At 35.7% G+C, this 24,780-nt stretch overlaps 2 protein-coding genes across 2 annotated transcripts in view; both read left to right on the plus strand.

The window, feature by feature from the left end:
* LOC149077708 (uncharacterized) overlaps positions 1–24,780 on the plus strand; it is a 130,930-nt gene that overhangs the window by 40,898 nt on the left and 65,252 nt on the right. Inside the window, exon 2 of the mRNA XM_089245353.1 lies at positions 13,313–13,538. Coding sequence (XP_089101479.1) covers positions 13,313–13,538 — 226 coding nt within the window. The remainder of the gene's footprint in view (positions 1–13,312; positions 13,539–24,780) is intronic.
* LOC149077709 (THAP domain-containing protein 2-like) lies at positions 15,162–19,833 on the plus strand. Its single transcript, XM_089245354.1, has 2 exons — positions 15,162–15,567; positions 19,547–19,833. Exons 1-2 carry the CDS (start codon positions 15,469–15,471, stop codon positions 19,730–19,732), a joined length of 285 nt encoding a protein of 94 aa, XP_089101480.1. The 5' UTR covers positions 15,162–15,468; the 3' UTR covers positions 19,733–19,833.

The raw sequence follows: 24,780 nt of genomic DNA on the forward strand, positions 1-24,780 counted from the left end.
CTTGTACAAAGAAGACCTCAAAGCCACACCAGCACAACTCGTATACAGCACAGAGCTCCGATTGACTTGCGATTTGATCACCAACAGTAGCAACAACATACCGTGTCCCACAGAATTCGTCTCCATTCTAAGAGACCAGATGCAGCAGCTACAATCAACGGCGCATGGTGAAAAGAGACTCCACGTACATTCGGAACTGAAGAACACCACCCACGTCTTCCTGCGGTCAGACACAGTGAAACGAGCACTCGTCTCCACTTACAACGGACCGTACGAAGTGCTGAAACGTGGTGAGAAAACATTTAGCCTTCTCATAAAAGGAAAACCTTCCATGGTATCGGTCGGTAACCTGCCTTTCTGCTCACCGGCAGTGTGCTCATCCAACCAACAAAAAGACAGATGCATCCGTGCCAAAAACTTCCTCCATCGTTCCGAAAAGCATCCTGAAAAAGACAACGGCCACACAAAAATATTTGGGAAAACCGTCTACGTTCATCGAAGCACGTGACTTTTAAAATATAATTTTTTTTCTCTTCTTTCCTCGTCCTTCGCACTGCGAGGGGGGTACTGTAGTGCTGCCCACACGATAGCACTGGCGTATCTTCGCAGCTTGTGCAATGATTATTCTATTTTCTGCTCGTGGCAACGCAACAGAAAATCGGAAGTCAAAGGCGTCTGACTCTGCTTGTTTGTTGTTGATGTTGTCCTACTCATCGACGCGCGTGTCTGTGTCTCGCCGTGCACGGGCCACATTTTCTCTACCAACATTCCCGTTTTTATTTTGTAAAAATTATCCGTTGTAAATAAAGTGTAAATATATAAACGAAATCATTTCATGGATCAACCAAACATACATCATTGTGGAAAAAATAGAGAGACAGGAAGTGCTGAAACACAAGAAAAAGGTAGGAATTCGGGGAAAAAACCGGAAATTGAGACAGAAACACTGTCGTAGTATATGTCATGCGCCTCCTGGCGGAAACACTCTTCTGAATGTTTGAAATATCCCGTTCTTTTAAATATGTGCACCCCCATACATGAGGTTCTAGATGATTATAAAAAAAATAATAGCCCTCTCTGTTTCTATGACGTCACAATTTGAGTTGCAGTAGAATTTTTTCTTTAAATTTATGTTAATAGCGGTGCATTGCATATAAAAAATTATCCCGCTTCAAATTAAAGTCACCGTGTAAATGAAGAATAGCGGCTGCTTGCGGTAACTCAAAAATGTCATTGACGGAAAAAAATAAAATTCGTCAGGAGACAGGGAAGTCTAGCTCGAAGAGTGCAAAATCCGGAAAAAAGCGCGAAAATTTGGAAAAAAATAATACACCGCCGGTGGTGTCATCTAGCGGCAGTGTGCATATTCTATTATTTTTGGTATTTAATCTCCTACGGTCAGATAAAGATCCCGATGGGCAAAAAGAATAACGCCATTGTACTGAGACGGTGGGATTTGAGTGTTTTTTGGATCGTGTTTGATTTCATAAACAAATCTTGGATATTTGTTTATAAAATTAGTAGAGGCTCTTCTCTGAGTTCTCGTAGCATATATCGAAGCAGCATAATTTGTTATTTGAACAGTAATGGATAACGAGATTGTATCATCAACGGAAAGAAAAGAAAAAATGGCAAATCAGCATTATCATCACAAACATAGTCCCCCTCGAAGAGGAAATTGTAAGACGGAAAGGGCAGACGGAAGGTGCATCACTAGTGAGCGTGCCGAAAATATTACGCCAAAGCGCCGCGTAGACCACTATTAGATCAATCGACTCAGTCATTGACGCTCAGGGGCGTTGTCTTCCCCCCCTTCCGCCATTGGGGCATTAGGTAGCATGAAAGGGTGATCGAAGTCAGCTGCAAGAACAGGTGCAACATATGTAATATTTGAAGGGACAGAAGAGGACCGAGATGATGTCACTCTTCAGTGACACGTCGGGGTTAGGTTTGGTTTTCGAAAACGAAGCGTGTAAGGGGCTCAAGTCCGAAACACGCAACACTGACGTGACGCAATTACACGTCACGTCAGAGACGTTCTGAATTCCGTTTCTCGGAAATTCTGTGACGTTGAAATTCTGTGCCGTTGAAATTATATGACGGGAAATTCCTACGTCACAGATTTTTAACGAATCAGAATTTACAACGTCTCTGACATGACGTGAAAACACATCACGTCAAAGTAGTTTGTTTCAGCCTTTATATGTATTGCTAACTAAATAAGGATCACAAACACATCCAAAGTAAAAATGTTTCCATCTTAAATAGCCGTCTCAAAATCCCAATCACTAACATATCAATTTCAAATGGAACTTTTCATCTGAATGCATGTTTTACATATCGTACTAAGAAGTGATTCAAACAATTGTAAATGCCATCTGGAATTATTTATTGATTAGAAACACTAGGGCAGTATTTCCCAAAGTGGGCAATATCGCCTCTTGGGCGATTGAATGGTCCAAGGGGGCGATAGAACCTACGGATTTAACATAGGATTCTATGGGTTTACTTGAGTTGGGGGCGATGAGAGAAACAATTTCTGAAGAAGGGGGCGATGGAGCAAAAAGTTTGGGAAACTATGCACTTGGCTGTTGGATAAATGTGGAGAGAGAATGACTTTTTTTTTTTTTCTCACTTATCCCTATTTCATTGAACAGATACGAGTTAGCAAAGTGTCTCGCGATATTCGGTTATGAAACCGGTAGGTATAGCGGTTTGGAAAGGAATCAAAAGACATGACGACGTTTGTTTGTCTAGCTAAATATCCTCAAAACTTACTTATATCAGCTAACCCAAGGGTGTCAAACTCAATTGGGCACTGGGCCCTTTGCTTAAAAATTACCTCTCAACAATTATTAAAAATTAGTAATAAAAAAAATCTGTTAATCAGCAATCGAAAAAATCTATTAATTCGTAATTTAAAATTTGTTTAATTATAATTAAAAAATTTTAATTGGTAAATAAAATTGAATTATACATCTTTAAAAAACTGTTCGATTGAAATTTAAGGAAGTTGACGAACAATATTACAGATGACCTATAAAATTAATTCTACCTACCATGATTTTTATTGATCAACTGCTGACACACAAAAATCATTCAGAATCTTTTCCACTGAATGTCTCTTTTTAAGCAAAAATCCAACTTACAAATAAAACTTGTCTATGTACAAAAGCATATGTGTCATTAGCTGACCTTTTCCTTGAAATCGGACATTTAAGTCATTCAAATGTCCTGTAGAATGTTGAATACAGCACCCGGTCTTATCATTATGAAACGAAACATCCTAATCTTTCATTTCTAGGAACAATTTACCTCGTTTAAAAGTATAAACAAAATGTTTTTTAGACATTTATGACAAAACAACCAACATATTTATTTGTAATGAGGTAGCCAGCCGAATTTCATTTCCTAGTCTTCAAGAATTTTCTAGAATAAGCGCTGCTTCAGGCCTCTTCATCAGGTGAAGCTCGAAGTCTTCATTACAGGATAGCGAATACTGCTGCTTATTTCCAACGATTTGCAACAAAGTGCAGTGGAACTTCGGTTAACGAGCTTAATTCGTTCCATCAACGTGCTCGTTATCTGAACAGCTCGTTATGCAAATCAAATTTTCCCGTAAGAAATAATGGAAACTCGGATAATTCGTTCCACAATCAGTCATTCACATGAAAATGACTAACAAAACCGGCATTCAATCAATAATTAAACACATTAATAATCATACATAATGCAATAAAATATACGTAATATAAACAGCACCATAAATAAACGTACAATACGATAATGTCTACAAATTAACTTATTCTAAACGACGAGAGAGAGAGAGGGAGGAGAAGGACTACCGTTTAGGATGATTCACAGACTCCTTGTTGTTTGCAAACTTATTCTTTTTTGCGTGACTTTAAAAAAAAACGTTATCTAATGACACTTGCTTTTGCCTCTTTTTTTTAGGATTTATGGAAAATGGTGAATTGCAGTGTTAGAGAGATTGCACATTGCGACAGCTTTATTTGGGTGTTTCTTTTCTACAGAGTTTTGCACGAATTCCCACATTCTATACATCTTTCTAATCTCATTTTATGTGAGGAGCTGCTCCTTACTTCTCTCTTCCTCAGACGAGATACCGTCCATGAACTCTTGCTGGTGAATGCAAAAGAGATCCATAACTTCATCTACCGTCAACTTCTAGACATTTTTCATCACTAATTCGTGAATGCCATTCTCATGCACCTTCAGTCCATGGTCTTTTCCAAGCACAAAATCTCTTCCACAAGTAGTGGCTCTTGTTCATCAGCTAACCCCCTTAAAAGCAAAATAGCATCAGCTCCATTGTGATAACGTGAAAATAAAAAAATAAAAAAAGCGCAAAAAATGTTTTGCTCGTAATGCGAACCATCGCTCGTTAACCGAGTCAAAATTTGTTCAAACTTCCTGCTCGTTATGTGGATTGCTCATTAACCGAACAGCTCGTTAATCGAGGTTCCACTGTACCTACTAGTAAATATGCAGTTCAAGAATTTTTTTTAATGCATTTTCTTCAATTTTTCTGTACTTGTAGCAAAATTTATATTTTTGACAAACGTAGCAGATTTTATACATGTAGCTGCCGATTCATTCAGATTCATGATTTTTTTGGCGTAAATTTTTCATAATTATTTTAACGAAAATTATTTGAAATTGGGGGTTGAAGATGCCTTTATGTTCTGCTTTGGGATTGGCAGCAGACTGATATGCCGGTCAACCGGTCTGATCTTTGCTTGCCCTCTTGACCTTTCTTATTGGTATTCTCCGTCTTCATTGTTAAAAGCATTATACACAAAGGACACAAAACCAATGGACAAGAACTTTCAAGAACACAAAATGTCGAAATCTACCACTGAAAAAAATAAGCTCAACGTGAGACAGCCTCTCGAAAAAATTCATATAGGCTTCATGACCATGACTTCCACATGAGCAATAATGTGGAAAATATTCACGTACACGAACCAAATGATAGCAAACAAAAGTAAAGTCCCCCCCCCCCACTCCTTCCTCCAGGAAATAAAAAAATATCCTTACTTTGGGGAAACATTACATTGTGTGTTTTTATACAAATACAACGCCACAACAGGCAAATTGCCCAACGAGGTGGCTGACTTAACATCATGGATCCCCGAGCCATTTTTGGAGGCCCCTACCTACTACTGCTACACCACACATGCAAAGTTGATGACAAAGTTCCACATTTTGCCTTGTCTTTCGTCAAAAACCGGGAAATAACGAATCGCTCCGTCGAGAGATCGCTTCAACCGAAACAACGTTCCTTTTTCGTTCATCCTCGTTGAGAAATAGCTGTTCCAATGAACAGTAATTGCACGTAACGTTAAAGGCCACTTTATTGCTCTCGGGAGACCATCACGATTTGGCATAGTCCTCTCATTTATTAAGAGCACCGTTTCTTGTCGACAGCATAATATTTCCATAAGCTAATCAGTAGATATGTATGCAAGACATGCATATATGCATTCAACACTAGATACGTACGAATTGTGTATACTACCGACAAATTTTTTTGTGATTGACGTTCATGTTCAACAAATAACAGATGCCTCGCCAAAAGGTAATAATTATAATGATTTATCGTTTTTCAGCAGGGAAAAAACCCAAGGTACTGTAGACTCCGGACTATCCGGCCTAATGTGGTGTAAGGGCGAGACGGATAACAGGAAAGCCGGATAGGCCAGAGTTCTGTAAATACTCAATTCCTACCCTCACTCAATCCATACCATCCAAAACAATCTTTTTTTTGCTACGTTTTTCAAAACAATCCAAAACAATATTTTTTTCCATCCAAACAATCTTTTAATCGGCTCTTATTCATATTTTCTGAACTCAGGCGAGAACGTAATAAATGTTTGTTATGTACTGAACTGTACGTTTTAAAAATTTATTCCAGAATTAATAGTGCAAGAATAAAAATATTGGATACATTTTACGTATTAGGATAAATTCTTTTATGCCCATCTTGATTGAAGAAAACGAAAATCATATGCACTGTATACAAAATGAACACGTCCGTACGCTTTTAAAATAAACAACGCATTAAAAGTCCTTGATGTAGATGATCGGAGGCGTCTACCTTTTAGTCGTCATCCACGACGTAATGTTTTTCCACTTAAGCTCTAACCAGCGCAAAAATCGATCCGGTTTTGAGGTGTGGCTAGCAGAGCGTGGGAGATTTTAATGGTCGATTTTGCGAAGCTGCATCTCAAAATCGGTTTTCGTACAGCTTGGAATCACGGAGAATTCTTATGTATTACTTTTTAACTAGGTTGGGGGGGGGGGGATAGAATGGAAACCGGATAGTCGAGAGTCTGTTGTAATTTCAATCTGAATTAATTATTTTTACAGCGATAAAGCACCGTAATTTTCGATGTTTAATAAAGAAATTACGTGCGTTCAAAAGTTGGAAATTTGTGGATTATCTTCCGCTTTTTTTGATTGCATGTACAGTGCCTTTATTTTACCAAAATGAAATCACAAAATGAAAAATATTGTAAAATGTGAATGAAATAATACTATATATTCCTCCTTATACCAGAGACATGAATATGCATATTTTCACTTTTTGGGTTGGTTGGATCCTTTATTTTGCTAAGTTTTGCCGGAAAAGGGAATATGCATCCACTATTCAAACACCCCCACCCCTATGTAACAAAACATTTTAAGAAAATAGCATCCATAGAGTAAGATTAGTATAGTAAACGCTCTCTCTCTCAAACGTCTTTTCCCAAGTCATTTCTTTTCTCAAGAATTTGCACACTTATGTTTCTGGCATAGGGACGATATGGTATTGTGTGTGGAACATAAATGACTCTCCTGGCTACATTTGGACTGGGTTACCAAGAGAGTTGCATCCGGAGAACATTAATGAAACAAATACGTGATACGCTTGACGTTAAAATTTCCGGCAAGTAATCGGTCGCTCTTTAGTGGATGTACCCAATACCGTCTCTAGGGTATCTAGAGCAGTGTTTTCCAAAGTGAGCAATATCTCTCTGGTGGGCGATGGAATGGTCCAGGGGGGGTGATGGAATGGTCCAGGGGGGGTGATAGAAGCTACAGGTATAACGTAGGATCTTGTGGGTTCGCTTGAGTTGGGGAGATGAGAGAGAAAAATTTTTGAAGAACTGGCGATGGAGCAAAAAATTTGGAAAACTATGATCCAAAGCAGAGTAATTCCCAACGTGGCCGTTAACGCCCCCTTGGGAGCGATGGAATGTTCCAGGGGGACGGTAGAAGCTACGGGTATAACACGAGATCCTATGGGTTAGATTGCGTTGGGGGGGAGGCGATGGAAGAAAAACATTTCTGAAGAAGGGGGCGATGGAACAAAAAAAGGTTGGGAAACTATGATCTAGACCAGGGATTCTCAACGTGGGCCATGGAATGTTTTAGGGGGGCGGTAGAAGCTACGAGTATAACATAGGATTCTATGGGTTAGATTGCGTTGGGGGCGATGGGAGAAAAAAATTTCTGAAAAAGGGGTCTATGGGGCAAAAAATGTTGGGAAACTATGGTCTAGATCAGTGTTTCCCACCCGGCACCCTAGGGTGCCACGAGATATTATGGAGATAAGTTTAAAAAAATACTGTCTACTTAAGGTCGTAAAATAATTTAAATCGAATTATTACTCTCATGCGTGACAGACGTATCGATAAGTCGCCATCTGGTGACAGTGTCAACAATGTGAGGTTTGATCTGAGTAAGGTCTGGCTGTCCACGTACGGCCATAGTAAAGCAATTAATGCACTTTTGCCCTTTTCAACATCATATGTATAAGCGAGTAAGATTTCTCTGCTTGTGGCGACAATTTTTGCTCAGTGATTTTTGTTGTAGTAAATTGTATTCTGTATTCAAGGAAGGGTGCCTCAAGTTTTAATGTGAATCCGAAGGGTGCCGCGAACTTCAAAAGATTGGAAAACGCTGGTCTAGATCATAGTTTCCCAACATTTTTTGTCTCATTGACCCCTTTTTCTTCAGAAATATTTTCTCCCATCGCCCCCCAACGCAATCTAGCCCATAGAATCCTATGTTATACTCGCAGCTTCTACCGCCCCCTGGAACTTTCCATCACCCCCACACGTTGGGAATCACTGATCTAGACCTATAGTAAGGGTTTTTAATCCTTTGCATTCCATGTACCCTATGTGCCGATGAGATGCAGGCCAGAAACTCCCTGTGGAAATAAAATGGAGGCCTCGGACCTCTTTATAAAGAATAATATTTAATACACAATAATGTTGAATAGTGAGTGATTTTCTTTTCCTTCCTAGCTCCCGGATACCTGAAACTTCCCAAGGAGTGGGTGGGCTCTACTCTGGTGTGTAATATCTCTATTTCCCTGAGTACGTTTAGCAATGCTCCAAATTACCCGATGCAGTGTGCGTTCCGTGCATTTCCCCGACCGCTGATTTTCACATTCGCGTGGCCTTATCAAGATTATATGATCAATACTGCGTACAATGAAACACTGTATTGCATTGAAATCTAATTCAGCACCTTCCATGCAACATCCGAGTGGCGTGATGTTAAGATTCTCGTCTACCACCATGAACATAGTCGTCAGGTCCCAGGTTCGAAAAGGGGGAAGAATATAGATTACAAGATATTTTCCCTATATATAAGAGTTAACCCTTTAAGTGGAAATTAGAAATCACTAATATCCGCCCACCCGTTCAAAATGTCATTTCTTCTTTAATGACTTAGAAATTACATTACGATAATTACGACTACAAATACGAATTCATCTCAAGTATATTTGTCACGTTTTTTTTAATTCATTGTAATTTGAAGTAGCACTTCATTTTTCGCGATTGCCGATTTTTCTGCGATTTCCCCACAAGTTGGCAACTTCGCTTACATTTGCACCACTTTTGGCGATAATTGGCATTGTCCCGTATTTTCTCGTATTTCGAAGCCCAATTTCCGGTATTTTTCTCGAACAAATATGGTCAGCCTAAATATAGTGATATGACTGAAGTTGGTGTGTGGTGAAATAGCACCTCCCATGGAAGACGTAAGAACGTTTCTCAATTGCGGTTTAGTCGGGAATCCAACTTTTATAGTAGGATGAATTCAAGAATGGCTGAAGGATGAGTTTGGTGCATTCCAGTTAGACGAGGCTGATGAATTAAGATGGTTTGAACAGTAATAGAATTAGTAATAGTGTGGGAAAGGGTGTTCCAGTTCTCAAGATAATTGTATGCGATGGCATGGGTATTGTATGTTAACTTGCCTCATGAAGTAGCCAACAAACTCGAAGGTGACTGTGAGTTGGTGTGTTGTCATATGATGTTTTGCTGATGATTTGCATAGATGATGCAATGCCCGTAACTTTTTTGAGGACTCCGGTGTTAAGGGAAAGAAGAAATATGTATCAGAGTTTAACTTTTTTTTAATGAACATTTGATGCATATATTCTGATCACACAGCGTATATCTCAGATATTATTGAACACTAGAGCGAAGCACGTGAAGTTTTTAATTAATTAATTAATTATTTTTTTTTTTTTGGTTGGATTGAAGACGGACGTATCGGTTGCAACGAGCAGCTACGAGATCTTTTCAATCGCACGTGTTTCTCTTCTTCCTTTCATTTATGTCATTACTATAATATTAATTATAGAAAGAACGTAATGAGAGAAGGATATGTCATGAACTGAAGGTAATGGTGGCCGTAATTGCTTTTTTTAACTTCGAATGAATGAATGAGTCAAATAATGGGAAACTTTTGGGCATTTCGTGAATCTAATAAATTTTAAATAGAATTTGTTCGATATTTTACTTCATCTCTCGTGTATCATTTGTATTCTCTTCGGGTTCAATAATTCATGAAATTGCGAATATTTCTTGGCAAAAATGTTCATTTGGAGCTATAATATTTGAAAAATTTTATTAAATAAATCATGAGCAGTTTTCAATTCATGATAGTAACCTGAAGTTGTTTTTCCAGCAGACTATATCTGTATTAGTTAAGACTTCAGAAATATACCTGCTGATAGTTTTTATATACGTATCGAGCAGACACACCCAAAATTCATAAATTTTTTAAGAATTTGCATAACAAAAATGAAAAAAAATGAATTTTTTAAAAAACCGAAGAATTAAGAATTAACCCCTCAATAATTAAAGTTTTTTTTGAACATATACACTCAAGCACCACGTACCTATTTAAGACTTTTAATAAGGCGGATTTTGTTTAGTCCCTCTTTTTTATTTATTCATTGATTTCTAAACATTTTTTCCTTTTAGACAAAGAAGTACTCTTGTAAAACTAGTGTAAAATTACTAGCGTAATAAATAAAGTGTATTTTTATATTGATATGTGATAGCACTTTTTCTTCAAAACCAGTGGGTTCCATTGTTTCAAGCACTTTTTTCAGGGTTTTAAAATAGGATTATTTGACGTGGCACAAAGTTACCCTAACGTATGGGATACTTTGTCCCAAAATAAAAATAAAGAAATTTCATACAAATATTATAAATCATGGATTTTTGATATCATCGCTTTGAGAGAAAGGTTTGAACTATTTAAAAACTACCTGAAATCTCAGCGGATTTATTATTTGTTATTTTTTAGCATAAGATGAAACAAAAACTTTCATAAAAGTGAACCAAAGTAACCCGTGTTTACGCTACTTATTGATTTTGTGAACGATCAAACAATGTTTAATAAGAGATGGCATCACAAGCGTTTTTCAATATACAGGAACTTTTATTTTCGAAGAAACTTTTCTCGAATTTTTTTGATTAGACTCTTATAAATACAAATGCAATGCCACAACAGGCAAAATGCCCAACGAGGTAGCTGAGAAAAAGATGCCCATAACAAATATGGATGTCATATATTCTAAAAATACAGCAACCAAATTAAAAACACAATCACAAAAATTATAAACAATATATACACATAAAATATTATACAATGCCCATAAAGAATATTATGGTTGTCTTATTCTAAGTATGGATAGCTTCTCGATATACCACAACATGTTTTATTGATGTTATTCGATTACCACAACTTTGAAAACAAAATATTTTATTTCAAGACCAAAAAATAAATAAATAAACCCGAGACTTCCCCCGCCCATTTCCTTTATCGAGGAATCGTTTCGACTTACGAGAAGCGTAAAGTGGATGGTTGGTACGTGCTAATGGCTAGTATATAATGTGTTGGGCATAAATTACCTTCTGCACCCTCCATTCATTCCACCCACCAATTTCAATACCATTATTCGAGGCAGACACTTGTGGAAAGTAATTTATGGTAAATGAATTTTAAAAAAGAGTGTTCTCCATCCTTTAAAAAAGCATTTCACCAATTTGTCATGCCAACATCAAATAAAATTCTTAAGTGCGTTTGATTGTAAATCGGCTCTAGATCGGTCGATCATCAATCAGGAATTACTTTAAACGCCATAACTCACTAAAAAAATGACATTTTATGCAAATTGACGCACATATAAGAAAAAATCACGTATTTCAAGTTCCTAAATCATAATTTATTTTCAGTTAATAAATTGCAGTTAGTTCTAAACAAATAAATCGATCGCTTAGTGAACACATGTGGCAAGTGACATTTTTCTGATTTTTCAGGAGACCATTTTAAAACTTTAGTATTGCATAAAAATATATCCACTCCACATTGCACATCAGTGAATGCTGAGGCTAAACTTTCCTGTCTACTTATCACTTAACACATTTGTGATTACAATATCTGGAATTATGGCTTCCAACTCATACACTTACTCCATTTTTGCAAAAAATATTACCACATTTGTGCACTAAGCCACCGAAATTATAATTTGATTTTAATTACCTAAATTAAAATTTAATTTTATTTAAATAATAATCTGTTTTAAATAATTACGTTGTTCAGTTAATTTTTGTTGCTATCATATGCTGCCCCCCCCCCAAGCACAAATTCCATAATTTACTATTGAATATAACCATGTAAAAAATGCACCTTATTTTTATCACTGTATAATCAATAGTGAATTTATCCATGCAAAGAATACATCTTCGAGGAATTTTTTACCAACAATATGTCTAAGTTTATATATAACAGCTGTAAAAGTTCTTACATTTTCTAATTATTTTCTTACAATACAATGTCCATTCAAAATCGTTTTGTATTTTCGTATGCCCAAGTAATCATATTCAGGGGTACAGTATTTATCTATAGTGCAGTAGTAGTACGCTATTTATTCTAAGGCAGTTACACTGGGTAATTATTTGACAGTGGCAGTGGTGATGGATTTTAATGCAGATGTCTATGTAGGCGTTTGTGTTTCTGGTTTTAAACACGCGTATTTAATTTTTTATGTTTAATTTTAGTTTCATTTTTGATTAGCCATAAATTGATTTTAAGTCCTCTTATACTTTTTTTTACTAGACTTTCCATTTCAGTGTCCTCAATGTGTAACACTAATAAATTAGAAACAATAACAAGTCCCCGAACAGATTCCAGTGTCCTACGCCTTTTTAACTTCTTGAAAATGTGCTAATTTTTTCATGACGTTAATAGTCGTCTATTTCCATAATAGCCATTTCCATAATATAAACCATTTCAATATATTGAATCTTATTCCTGCTATTAATAATTTTCTAGTTAGAATATCCAAGTCCACAAAATCACAGGATGTCTTTAAATCCAGAAAGACTATTATAGAATATTTATTGTTGTCAAATCACTTACTGTTTTATTCAGTTACGGTTGAAATTAAATAATTTTAACAAATTAAATAATCATTTAATTTAGTTATGGCCATATCTGTAATTCTATTCTCTTGTAAACCATATTGATTAGAAGCGAAAAACTATTGTTGGTTAAGAAAGTTGATTAGCTGATTTTTCATAGCTGACACTTTTCTTTAACTTTTGAAGAAACCGGAAGAGTCAAACCGGGTCTGCACAGTTTCCCCCAGATAATTTAAATTATACCTAAAATATAATTTGTTTCAAATTACTAAATTATAAGTAGCTTAAGGTAATTAAATTATGATTTCATTCAGAATACTAAAATATAATTTATTTAAAATTATTAAATTAAAATTTGTTTTGAATAATTAAATCATGCTTTTATTCAAATTATTAAAATATATAACTATACAATAGTTCGAAATATTAAACCACGATGAAAGAAAACGAAAGGGGATCAAGGACGTGAAATTGGCGTTCAAGGTGAAATATCCCGTCTAGATTCATGATTGAATTTAAAAAGATGTTGGCATTGGTTCTGTATCTAATTGTTCTCGTTGTTGTTTCAGGCTATTCGAAACTCACCCGGATGTCCAAGACGTATTCATGCCTTTCAAAGGTCTCAGCCAAGAAGAGCTTCGCCACAGCAAACAACTCCGGGCTCACGGACTCCGTGTCATGGGTTTCGTCCAGAAAGTCGTGGCTCGTCTAGAAGAACCAGAAAAGTCCGAACACATACTCAAAGAACTCGGCAAGAGTCACCTTCGGTACGGGGCCAAAGTTGAATACGTAGACGTACGTATTACTTTGACACATACTAACTTCATATCGCTGTTGTAATTCACGAATAAATATCGTTGATCAAATTTCACTCTCACCAGAAATGATTACCTGCTATTTTGGGAATTTCAATGTCGCTTGTTGTTACTTGGCATTCATGCTGTTATTGGATTGTCAATCATATATAAAGATGGACTTGAAGGGTCGCGGGGATGGCACGATAATGATGTTGACAGTATAGATAGATAAATATAAAATATTAGATCGCTCGGCTCCGTCATGGAGGCGCGGGGGGGGGGGGAAATTGCACCCAATGGCTCCTCGTATCTCCGCTCATGTTTTCAACGAATTCCATAGCTAGCGATTCCCCTGTTCTCGTAAAACAGTTCTAAGCTCCTGCAAGGTTAGAGGAGAAGGTTGGAGGCCAACAATACGGTGGTTTTCAAGAGCGTCTCAGATTCTTGCTATAAGATTCAGGAAGAGAGCAAGAGAGAGAGAGAGAGCATGCTGATCATTTCGTGGCAATTATAAGGTACTATGATAGGTAGTGTTTCATTAGGCAAAGTGTGGGGACAAACATTATCTACTTCAAGTACGAATGTACCACTGCTGTGAAATCGTATGGGCATATATTGTGATAGACACATCACAAGGCTCCACCCCAGCAGGTCTCACATTGATGGTCTGCTAAAGTTGCTGATTTTCCAACTTTGAAGCACCAGTGCAGGCCGGTCTCGCACTCAAAAAAGTTTCTTCATAGAGAGTTTGAAAAACACAAATTCAGACATCTGTCACTCTGGCATCTAATTTTGAAGAACAAACAACATTTCTCCAACACGAAACAAGCATAACATTGACACCGTAAATGGTTAGAGACGCGCATATACACACAAAACACTTTATACTCAGATAAATCACCAACGAAAAAGGCAAATACAAAACTTCTTATGCATTTCGATAATGGGTGTCGCAATCAGAGGATAAAAAATACCACGCTGACCGAGGATCCCTCTTGGATTGGTTAACAAATCTTAACTCTCGGTTTCTCAGCAGAAAGAAAAATATGTCTGTCTAAATCAAACGTCGTGGCCAGAATGAAAATGAAGCTGAGCGCCTGCGTGTAAGTCTTCTATAACGTCCTGATTGGCTGCTTGCAAAATGGACTTAGACAGACGTATATTTTTTCTTCCCGTTGAGCAACCGAGAATCAAGATTTGGTAATCAATTCAAGTGGGATCCTCGGTTGCGTGATATTTTTTATCTTCTGGAGACGACACCCATAACGTGTCAAAATTCATAAGGAGTTTTGTATTTTCCTTGCATTTGCCTTTTCCGTTGGTGATTTTTCTGAGTATTAATAGGCAAAGTTTACCTACTCCTTCAAAATAGTTCATGCAAACACAAACAAAAAGACTACAACAGGAGAATCACCCTCTTTCCGGCGTGCACCAATCTCTTCCACCACTTACCAAAATTTCCTAGAGGAATTTTTACGAAGTCCACATACGGCGTAGTAGTACACTGATATGCAAAAATTAGGAACGGAACTGAAAAATTTAAGTCAAGTATCGTGTACGGATGAAACACAGATTTAGTCTGACTAGCGATTCTGAGCACATACACATCTGGAGAGAGAGCAGGCAACACACAATAACCCCTCCAACATCATGGAAAGGGACCGGTTTGGAGGTGGTGAAGTTTTCATTTGGAGAGGTATCATTCTTGGTAGAACTCCTTAATACACAGGCTGGCGCATGCGGCATTCTGGTCCTTTTTGTAGCACTGCTTACTATCATCGCATTGTAGGGTCCTTTCAACGCTCCTATATATTAGTTAAATTTATTGTGTTTTTAGTTGTTTTTATCGATTTTTATTCGTGAAATAACTTCAGAAATGCCTTGTTGTTCGGCTCCAGTGTTCCAATTCCGACAAAAAAGGTTTTAGAATGTTTAGATTTCCGGCGGAAAACGAACGACGCGAGAAGTGGATCGTGAACTCCAGGAGAGACGATTTCATACCAGGAAACGGAGCTCGCCTGTGTGAAGTGAGTTAAATTTAATTATTCTGTGTGAATTTTATTTTTTCAAAATCGTATTTGTGATAATGATTTTAAATGAGAACTATATGAAAAAATAAATCGTTTGGAGGTAGCAGACGATATTTGGCGCCATTTCTCACGTGTTGTGTTTAGATATAAAAGTTATGGTGATTTTCAATCATTTTCCCGGTTTTTTGTTCCGTTTGATTTAAGAGAAAAGATGCATAGGTACATAATTTTGACCAAGAGAACTAATTTAAATTCAAATTATTTATGAATTTATCGTGGAATGCTCACTTTCTCGGCTCTCAGTTTGGCGATTTATCGCTACTACGACGAATTACTGTTATAGTGAATTTTAACTTATTTTGTTATGTTTTGAGGCAAAATTTCATGTGATATTTCTGTGGAAAATAGAAATGTTTTAATTTTGGCATTTTCAACTAAGAGAACAAGGTGATTTCAAATCGGTTGGAAATCGGTTCTTCAATCATCCTTGCTTGCTGTAGTGAGCTCTGCTGGTTTGGCGACTTATCGCTTGCAGATTGGGAGTAATTAGCTAAAATTGTATCTTCACTGAAAATCAAATTTAATGGGATTAAAAATTAATGTGATAGACGTCGTATTTCTATTGATTTCATTTTCTGTCCCCCATAATTCTTTTAACAGACTACAAAATTGTGATTGGTATCATTAGTTTGTGTTACTGGACTGGTGAGCACTCTCTCTTTCCTGCAAGGCACATGCAGTGACTACTTTGCAAATTAATTACAAAGAATTAATTTAATCTTACTATTTTAAAATTAATTGCATGTTCAGCTTAAATCATTATCTTGCTTGGAAAAAGGTTTTTAAATTTTTTCACTCGCACTACATGCATGAGTTTTGAAACAAATACCTCGTGGATTAAATTTTGCCCATGCAAAAACTGGTTTTTTCTTCTTTCTCAAGAATAATACATTCCAATTTCTTTGGAGTTTCAAGAAAGTATGATGGAAAGTAATTTTTTCAAATTAGGAATTTAAAATTTCTATTTTTTTTAAATTTTAGACATTTTTATAATTTTTCTTAAATTTAAACATTTTTATAATTTTTCTTAAATTTAAACATTTTTATAATTTTTCTTAAATTTAAACATTTTTATAATTTTTCTTAAATTTAAACATTTTTATAATTTTTCTTAAATTTAAACATTTTTAAAATTTTCAATGAATCTCAAAAATTCTATCTATATCCCTATAATAGCTTAGTAAGTGTGAAAAATTGCATAACAATGTCAAATCATTCGCCAGTAATCACTTTGAGAAAAACGCATTTAAGTATTGTGAAGCAGAAATGTTGAAATTTTTTTCTCAGACCCAACACCATACAGACACATGAAAATAACTTCAATGTTCAATAACGTACTGTTTTTTTATATTGCTATCTTACTTTTATTTATCCCTTTAATGCTTTGAAAAGCCTGCCGCTTCAAACACTGGATGCTCAGCAAATTAAAAAAAGCCATAGATTAAAAAACTGATGAGGTAAAAATTCAATTGAATTTATTTTGCAGTCTGTTATCTATTTAATATGTTCTGAGAGTAATATTTGAGGCAAATTAGCAATTACTATGAGAAAGATAAAAAAATAGAAATTGACATTATAACCGTCAAAACGCATTATAAATGTTAATATTTTTTTACATTGACATTGGCATGAACACATTTTTTGGAAAGTGTGATATAAAAGATGCGTAACAATTACTTTTTTAAATGAGTATTAAGCTCAACAATGTGTGCATAATTTTCAGTAGAAGAAGTTTCGTCAACTGTCACCACCATATCTCATTGCATAGATATGCAATTGCGAAACACGTTATAATGATAGCAAGAAAAACCTTTTTGAAAATCAGTTTTTTTTTTCATTCACTACCTATACACTTATTTCTGATGTCCGTTATCACTAGAGCCCGGATTATATGCAAATGCATATGTGCATATGCTTTTGCATATTTTGACCTTTTTTAGCATTAATGCATATAAATGCATAAAATCAAAGAATTTTCAGTATAAGTGCATATTTTGAAGGTTTATTTAACTCACTCAATTTTTTTTTATAATTTTTCAAATAAATATTGTTCATATAAATAATATATTGTTCAAATAAATATTTTTATAATATCGCTTTTTTTCCCGCAGGTGAAATTTAGTGAATTAATACATATTTATAAAGTATTTTACGAATATTAGCCGTTTTATTGTCGTGTTAAATTTTTTTAGAAATTTAGAAATAGTGTCAAAATTTTTTGTTACTGGTATTTTCGTTATTGAGCAACTACAACGAACTAAAAGTAGAAAAGATGCATTTTAAAAACACATCTGCTTTTTTTTGCATCGTAATTTTTTTAATGCATATTTTCTCATTTTTTGTACATACTTCGGAATTTTTGACTTTTTCAAGATTTCTAGTGCATATTCTGGAGTATTTAATGCATATTTTGGCATTTTAAGTGCACATTTTGTATGTTAAGTGCATATTTTTGTAGTTTTAAGTGCATATTTTTGCATTTTTCAGTCCATATTTGCATATTTTTAGAGCATATTTTGCCACTTTTTTAGTGCATATAATCCGGGCTCTAGTTATCACAAATTCACAACAAATCACACAAAACACTGCACGTCAATATAAATTTTGTGCTGCCTCCATTGTTTTAAGTGGTATTATTATAATTATTTATTCATCTGTGGAATTTTCCCCATTTCATGAAAATGGTTTTAAGTTCATTGACCAGATTGGAAGCACACCGATAATACTTATATATACTAAAGATAAAGATATGAACTGTTGCATCCTATCTTTCTAGTATGTGGAATACATCTCCATTGATATTTTTCCTTTATCACTCAACCTTGGTTATGTTCCAAAAACTCTGTTCATACCATTTAGATGTACTGCTAATTTGATTTGAGCCAAGGGTGATCTTAATCTCAAATAAAATGGTAATGAATAATGTTTTTTTTTTTTTTTCAACTTTCTATATCTTTTTCCTACTTTAAGAGACACATGCTGCCTTGAAATTAAAAGACTCAAATTTACTTATCACATGATTTACTTTATAAAATCTGTAATGGCATTTCATCGCCATGGCGCCCTGGTGGGATTTGTCAAGTCCTGCTACAAGTAACTGTTTTTTCCTTTAACTAAATGAAGAAAAAGACTCGTGAGCAAGTATTGTGAATGGCAGGGATTAGTAGGGAGTGTTTTATAGGGATTACAGATTTCAGTCAGATCGTCCGTCTCAAGCTCTTTTTCACAAATTCATAGAAAAGCTCTATATTACACAGCTCACTCAATACACATCTAGGCAATTTCGTAAGCGGAAGGTTCAAATCTACACTGTTTTTTTAGTGAATGAGCACCAGAAATTTGCCACTGGACTTATCTTTTTGATGAGATCTCTTCTAGCCCAGCTTCGTGGCAGAGTACAGAAGACTGCGGGAGGTCCAAATCTATGCAACGTTTGTTAGTGATAAAGTAAAGGTGCTTGCATCCTTTTAGATTAGGTTTCTTCTTAGATCCTGTTAGGATATCAATAGGCTATTTACTATGTTTACTGGAAATTCAGATGCGTTATTTTAGAGCAGATTCAGACATCCCCATTACTGTAATTGAAGAAAATACTTTAAGGATAGGTATTAAGAATTCCATGAGTGTCCAGTATTTAGAGATTAATTATGATGGTTAATGAAGATTTTAATTCCTATTCTGAGAAATTGGGGCAGAATTTTTCATCTTTGAAAAACAGATGTGTATCCCTTAAAAGGAATTTTGACTGTTTTGGACATTAATATTTGTACCATATTAATCACTTAAAAATATGTATGTTATGCTGTTTTATCATTCTTATGTGTGATGCAATATGCACTTACCTGACATTACTTTGAATTAAGGTATAAAAAAAGGCTGTGTGGTAATTTTTCGTTATTGTCCCTTTTTAAATTAGGTACATTTTGAAGAAAACCAGTATGAGTTGAAAAGGCAAGATGGCTGCAAGAAGTTAAAGCAAACTGCTGTGCCGACCTTGTTCCAGGTTCCTAGTCCACCGAAACTTCTTACTCCTCAACGGAAGAAGAATATAGGCCTTCCAAGAGTTCTGAGTGATGATTATGTATGTGATATTCTCAAATAACCTTATTTTCTCAATTGTCATTATAAAGCCAGAAAATACTGAAAGCCAGAAAATCGTCATTGCTTATTTGTTTACTTTTTAGATGAGGAGAGAAAGCTTGGTTCGGAAGATACTAGCTACAGATAAATATATTTATTAAAAGGAATCAATGTGTGTATTTTATTGGTGATTATTAGAGCCCGGATTATATGCACTAAAAAAGTGGCAAAATATGCTCTAAAAATATGCAAATATGGACTGAAAAATGCAAAAATATGCACTTAAAACTACAAAAATATGCACTTAACATACAAAATGTGCACTTAAAATGCCAAAATATGCATTAAATACTCCAGAATATGCACTAGAAATCTTGAAAAAGTCAAAAATTCCGAAGTATGTACAAAGTTACAATGGTTATAGTGCCGGACTCGTGATGCGAGGATCCGGGTTCGAACCCCACAGTGGTGGTCGGCTGAAGTTGGTTTTCTGTGGTTCCCAACTTCAAGGCGCAAATGCGAGCCGATCTCCCCGTTAAAAAGTCTCGCCACAGAGAGCAACAGTCCTACAACGGTAAATCATTCAACCATAACACTTCACTCATAGTTTGTAAAACTGGGGGCAGATGACAGCACTACACATAACAAGCATTACACAGAAACAAACTTTACGTCAGGTTGCACTACACGTACACGCACATTCCCGCATGTACCGATTCGTTGGGGGGTTCCGGGGGGGGGTGCATGTGTGGTGTAGCAGTAGTAGGTAGGGGCTCGGGGATCCATGATGTTCAGCCACCTCGTTGGGCAATTTGCCTGTTGTGGCGTTGTATTTGTATTTGTATTTGTATTTGTATTTGTAAAAAATGAGAAAATATGCATTAAAAAAATTACGATGCAAAAAAAAGCAGATGTGTTTTTAAAATGCATCTTTTCTACTTTTAGTTCGTTGTAGTTGCTCAATAACGAAAATACCAGTAACAAAAAATTTTGACACTATTTCTAAATTTCTAAAAAAATTTAACACGACAATAAAACGGCTAATATTCGTAAAATACTTTATAAATATGTATTAATTCACTAAATTTCACCTGCGGGAAAAAAATCGATATTATAAAAATATTTATTTGAACAATATATTATTTATATGAACAATATTTATTTGAAAAATTATAAAAAAAAATTGAGTGAGTTAAATAAACCTTCAAAATATGCACTTATACTGAAAATTCTTTGATTTTATGCATTTATATGCATTAATGCTAAAAAAGGTCAAAATATGCAAAAGCATATGCACATATGCATTTGCATATAATCCGGGCTCTAGTGATTATCTATCCTAATGTGATGTTTTTATACATTTATTAGGATTTTAAGATTAGCTTATTATTGGCCCATGGCTGCAACTGGGGGGGGGGGCATGTGGGTCTGGTGCCCCAGGCGCTGGACCAGAAGGGGTGCAGAATTCACCCTTTAACTGTTTCTACATGCAAGGGGGTTCCAAAATTCTGGCTTGCCCGGGGGGACAAAGTATTTTGTTGCGCCCCTGTATTGACCTATTACTAGGGTCAAAGATAACGAAATATGGGTATTTACCATGTACGCGTAGACTATTTTTTTGCCATAATTGTAATTTTCAATTTTCAGTAGAGTTTTTATCTTGGCTCTCTTAAAGTATTGCTTTTGAATATATATATATATATTTCCAGATTAATTGCTGTTGGGTCACGCAGTTTCAAGTAAAACTATATTTCTGTTATTTAAGCATATTTTTTTTGTAATTCCCAAAGTTTACTGGTACTCTAAAGCAGCGTAATAATTGATTACATGGTGTAGAAAAATATGTGAAATTGTGAATGATATTTGTAAAATCTTGCTTTCATCAGTTATGTACATTATGTTTGAATATTTTTTTAATAAATAAATTTATTCACTCATTGAGCTCGTCAATTTACATTATTGAACCTGTGTGTGCTATTCAGAATTTGTAATTTACTGAAGAAAATTCTGATAAAATAAATGCTCCTAAAATATTTAAGAATTTTTTTACTAAATTTCCAATATCTAGAGGCAGTAGTTTATCAAATCCTTAACTTCACACAATCATTTAATATCCAGAAGAAATTTTCTTAATGTAATCTAAATTGACTATATATATTTTTGTATGCCACTTTTATCCTGAAATTAAGGATCGGGGTAAGGGATATATAGGAATATTTTATTTTCACTAAAAAACTGAAAAAAAGTTAAGAATTTTTTTTTTGCTATATACTTTTGTGTTTAAGATTAATTACTTGATCGTCATAACACGAACTGTTACGAATTCAACCTGTTGTTTACCAATAATTTCGTGATTAATCATAATTTCGTGAAACGTGGTTTATTTCCCATAGTAAATCCGTACCCGGAAATTCCTCGTTTCTCCCACAAATTGAATTTTCCATACGCTTTTGCCAAGCATTTTTAGCGCGCGGGGAATTCTGTTAGGTTGCTATGCCAGATTTACCGACGCGATTTTTTTTCCCCTCTGTTTGGCGGTCATTTCCGAAGCGATGATTTCGTGCAGCAACCCTTCGGCGAGGACCAGAATGCCTGATGGTTCCGATCGTATATGAAGGCGTCTTAATTCTTGGTGCCCGTACATCTTCCAAGGTGGTTTTGTCATTACTTTACCGCACACCGATACCGGTCATATGTCGCCGAAATGCAATATCTAACCAGGGAAGTTGGGTGGGAAATGAAGGCGCTATCTATCGGTGGTCGCCCCAGGCTCGGTAGGTAAAGATAAAGAACTTGTTTCTGACGTCCTATTCTCAGATTCGAACCCGTGGACCTTGACGGTAGCCTTCATAGTGAAAGCATCTTACTGTTGCGCCACCAGAGTGCTGGTTCAGTCACTGATGCCTGCAAAGAGGTTCTCCTTCCTCATATGGGTCTTTTTAGAGGCTATGGGTCCTCAGTTCCTCTTCATGGACGACAACGTACACCTCATCGTACAGAGGCTGTCGCAAAGCTGCTGGCAAGTGAAGATATTCAACGCATCGATTGGCCGGCAAGGTCCCCCGGGTCTAAATCCAATCGAACACGTATGGGACACTCTATGAAGACGCTTGGTAGCACTTTACCAGTCACCAGCAACAATTCCGGAGCTGTGATTAGCGCTACAACACGGATGGGCAGCAATGCCTCAACAGCTCGTTGACAACCTTGTACTCAGCGTAGGCAAACGATGTAAATCCTGCATAGCAACTCTGAAGACGACACGCATTGGTACCGAAATGCATTAGAATTTTTTGTGTTTTTCGTGTATTTGGTGTCTTCTTAATATTCTTGGGCAAAGTTGATCAACTCTTCCAATCAGAATATATTTTTTGCATCTCACAACGCCAGATTTACAAAGGTTATATATAAACGTTAGCATTTTGTTTTATTCTCCAGAAAGGACTGCGTCTATTCTTTTATTTTATTTTTTGGTTTGTTATAATTTCTAATTTGATGGCATTCAGCATCAGGGCCGCAACTAGAGGGAGAGCAGGCGGGTCTCGTGCCCCGGGACCCGAGGAGGTGCAAATTTCATTCTGAAACCTCTCCTTCAACATTACAAGGGGGCGTCAAAATGCGCGCTTGCCCCGGATGACCAAGCATCTAGTTGCTGCCCTGTTCAGCATACAAGAATATTGTGACATGCACCTCATATTAGGTGCACGTCACTTACACTTCCGGCACAACTCGGTAGTAAATTGGCGATGGTGATAGATTGAAGTTGTGCTCGGTTTGAAAGAAAGAAAATTCTCCTCTTAAACCAAGCTACACTTAAAATTTTTTGAGAGGGTTCAAGTTGTGTTCTTCAAAATTATTTTTTCGAATACACATTAGCTGTAATAACTACCATAAAACTAAACGTTTGTGAGCAGGTTAAAATAGCCAAACTTTAGGCCAGAAAAATATAAACATTTTCATTTACCCAAAAGAAATTTTAATGGTTTTAGGCTATATTGTGGATTTCAAAACTGGTGTTGGTTTTGCCGAATCGGCTTTAATTTTTGACATGATGCATAATATTAGTATTTCGATATAGTCTGCAGCCACTAATGTTTGAGTGGAAATTTTTCTTCAACTTTTTATTTACTTTTTTATTTTATCCAACACATCATTACCAGACATCAGTGATCTTTATGTATTGACATTAAGTTTACTAATGATTTACATTTCGCACAGTTTAAATGTGATTTGTTTGCTGCTTGTGTGGTATGGGCGGATCCAGAGCTTGTTGTTGGAAGAGGTGGTTTTAAAAAATAATAAAAATAAAAATAAAAATAAAATGAGTTATACACAAACTGTGAACAAAGTGACTATACATCCTTCATTTTGTCCCGTATTGTTCGGAATAGTAACGACTTTTTCAGTTTTTCTCCGTCCCGAATTTTTCGAAAAAATATGTAGGCCTACTCTGGTTTTTCTTATTTTTTAGTCGAAGTTTCTTGAATTTGTTATTTACTCAAAAACTTTTCTACAGGTAGTTTTAAATGGAGTGATTGAAAATAAATGTGCAACATATCTACATATATATTATATATATCATATAAAAGTTCCGAAAATTTCATGAATTATCGCATTTTGCTTGGGGGTGATCGGTTTGATCATCCCTTCCCCCATAGATCCGTACCTGGGGCTTATGGTATGATCAATGAAATTCAACTTTCACTTTATCCCAAAAACTAGGGCCGATCTGATAAAACCCAATGTCAGATTTGGAATCAGTGCCCAAAAGCACCCTAAAATCACTGAAATATCTTTGAGAACAAAATCAGTGTTAAGTGGTGTAATCAATAGAAAAAAATCCGGGGCCAAAAATTATTTTGAATATGTCAATTCATAACATAATAAGTTTGTCTTCTAAATAATAAGTTTCATTAAAAATTTCTGATTGAATCGTTATCATTTTACTGTTTCCACCAGTCACACCTTCCTCAAGATACCATTTTTGCATCCTTCATATTGAAGCTTTTTACACGTAACAGTTTCGATGGAAGTTCAAAAAAAGCTAAAAAATATTGCCCTTTTATTGTC

Source organism: Pholcus phalangioides, unplaced genomic scaffold (assembly GCF_987345545.1).
Source record: "Pholcus phalangioides strain wild (caught in Gottingen) unplaced genomic scaffold, Ppha-v1.0 ptg000015l_1, whole genome shotgun sequence".
NCBI classification, from domain to species: Eukaryota; Metazoa; Arthropoda; class Arachnida; order Araneae; family Pholcidae; genus Pholcus; species Pholcus phalangioides.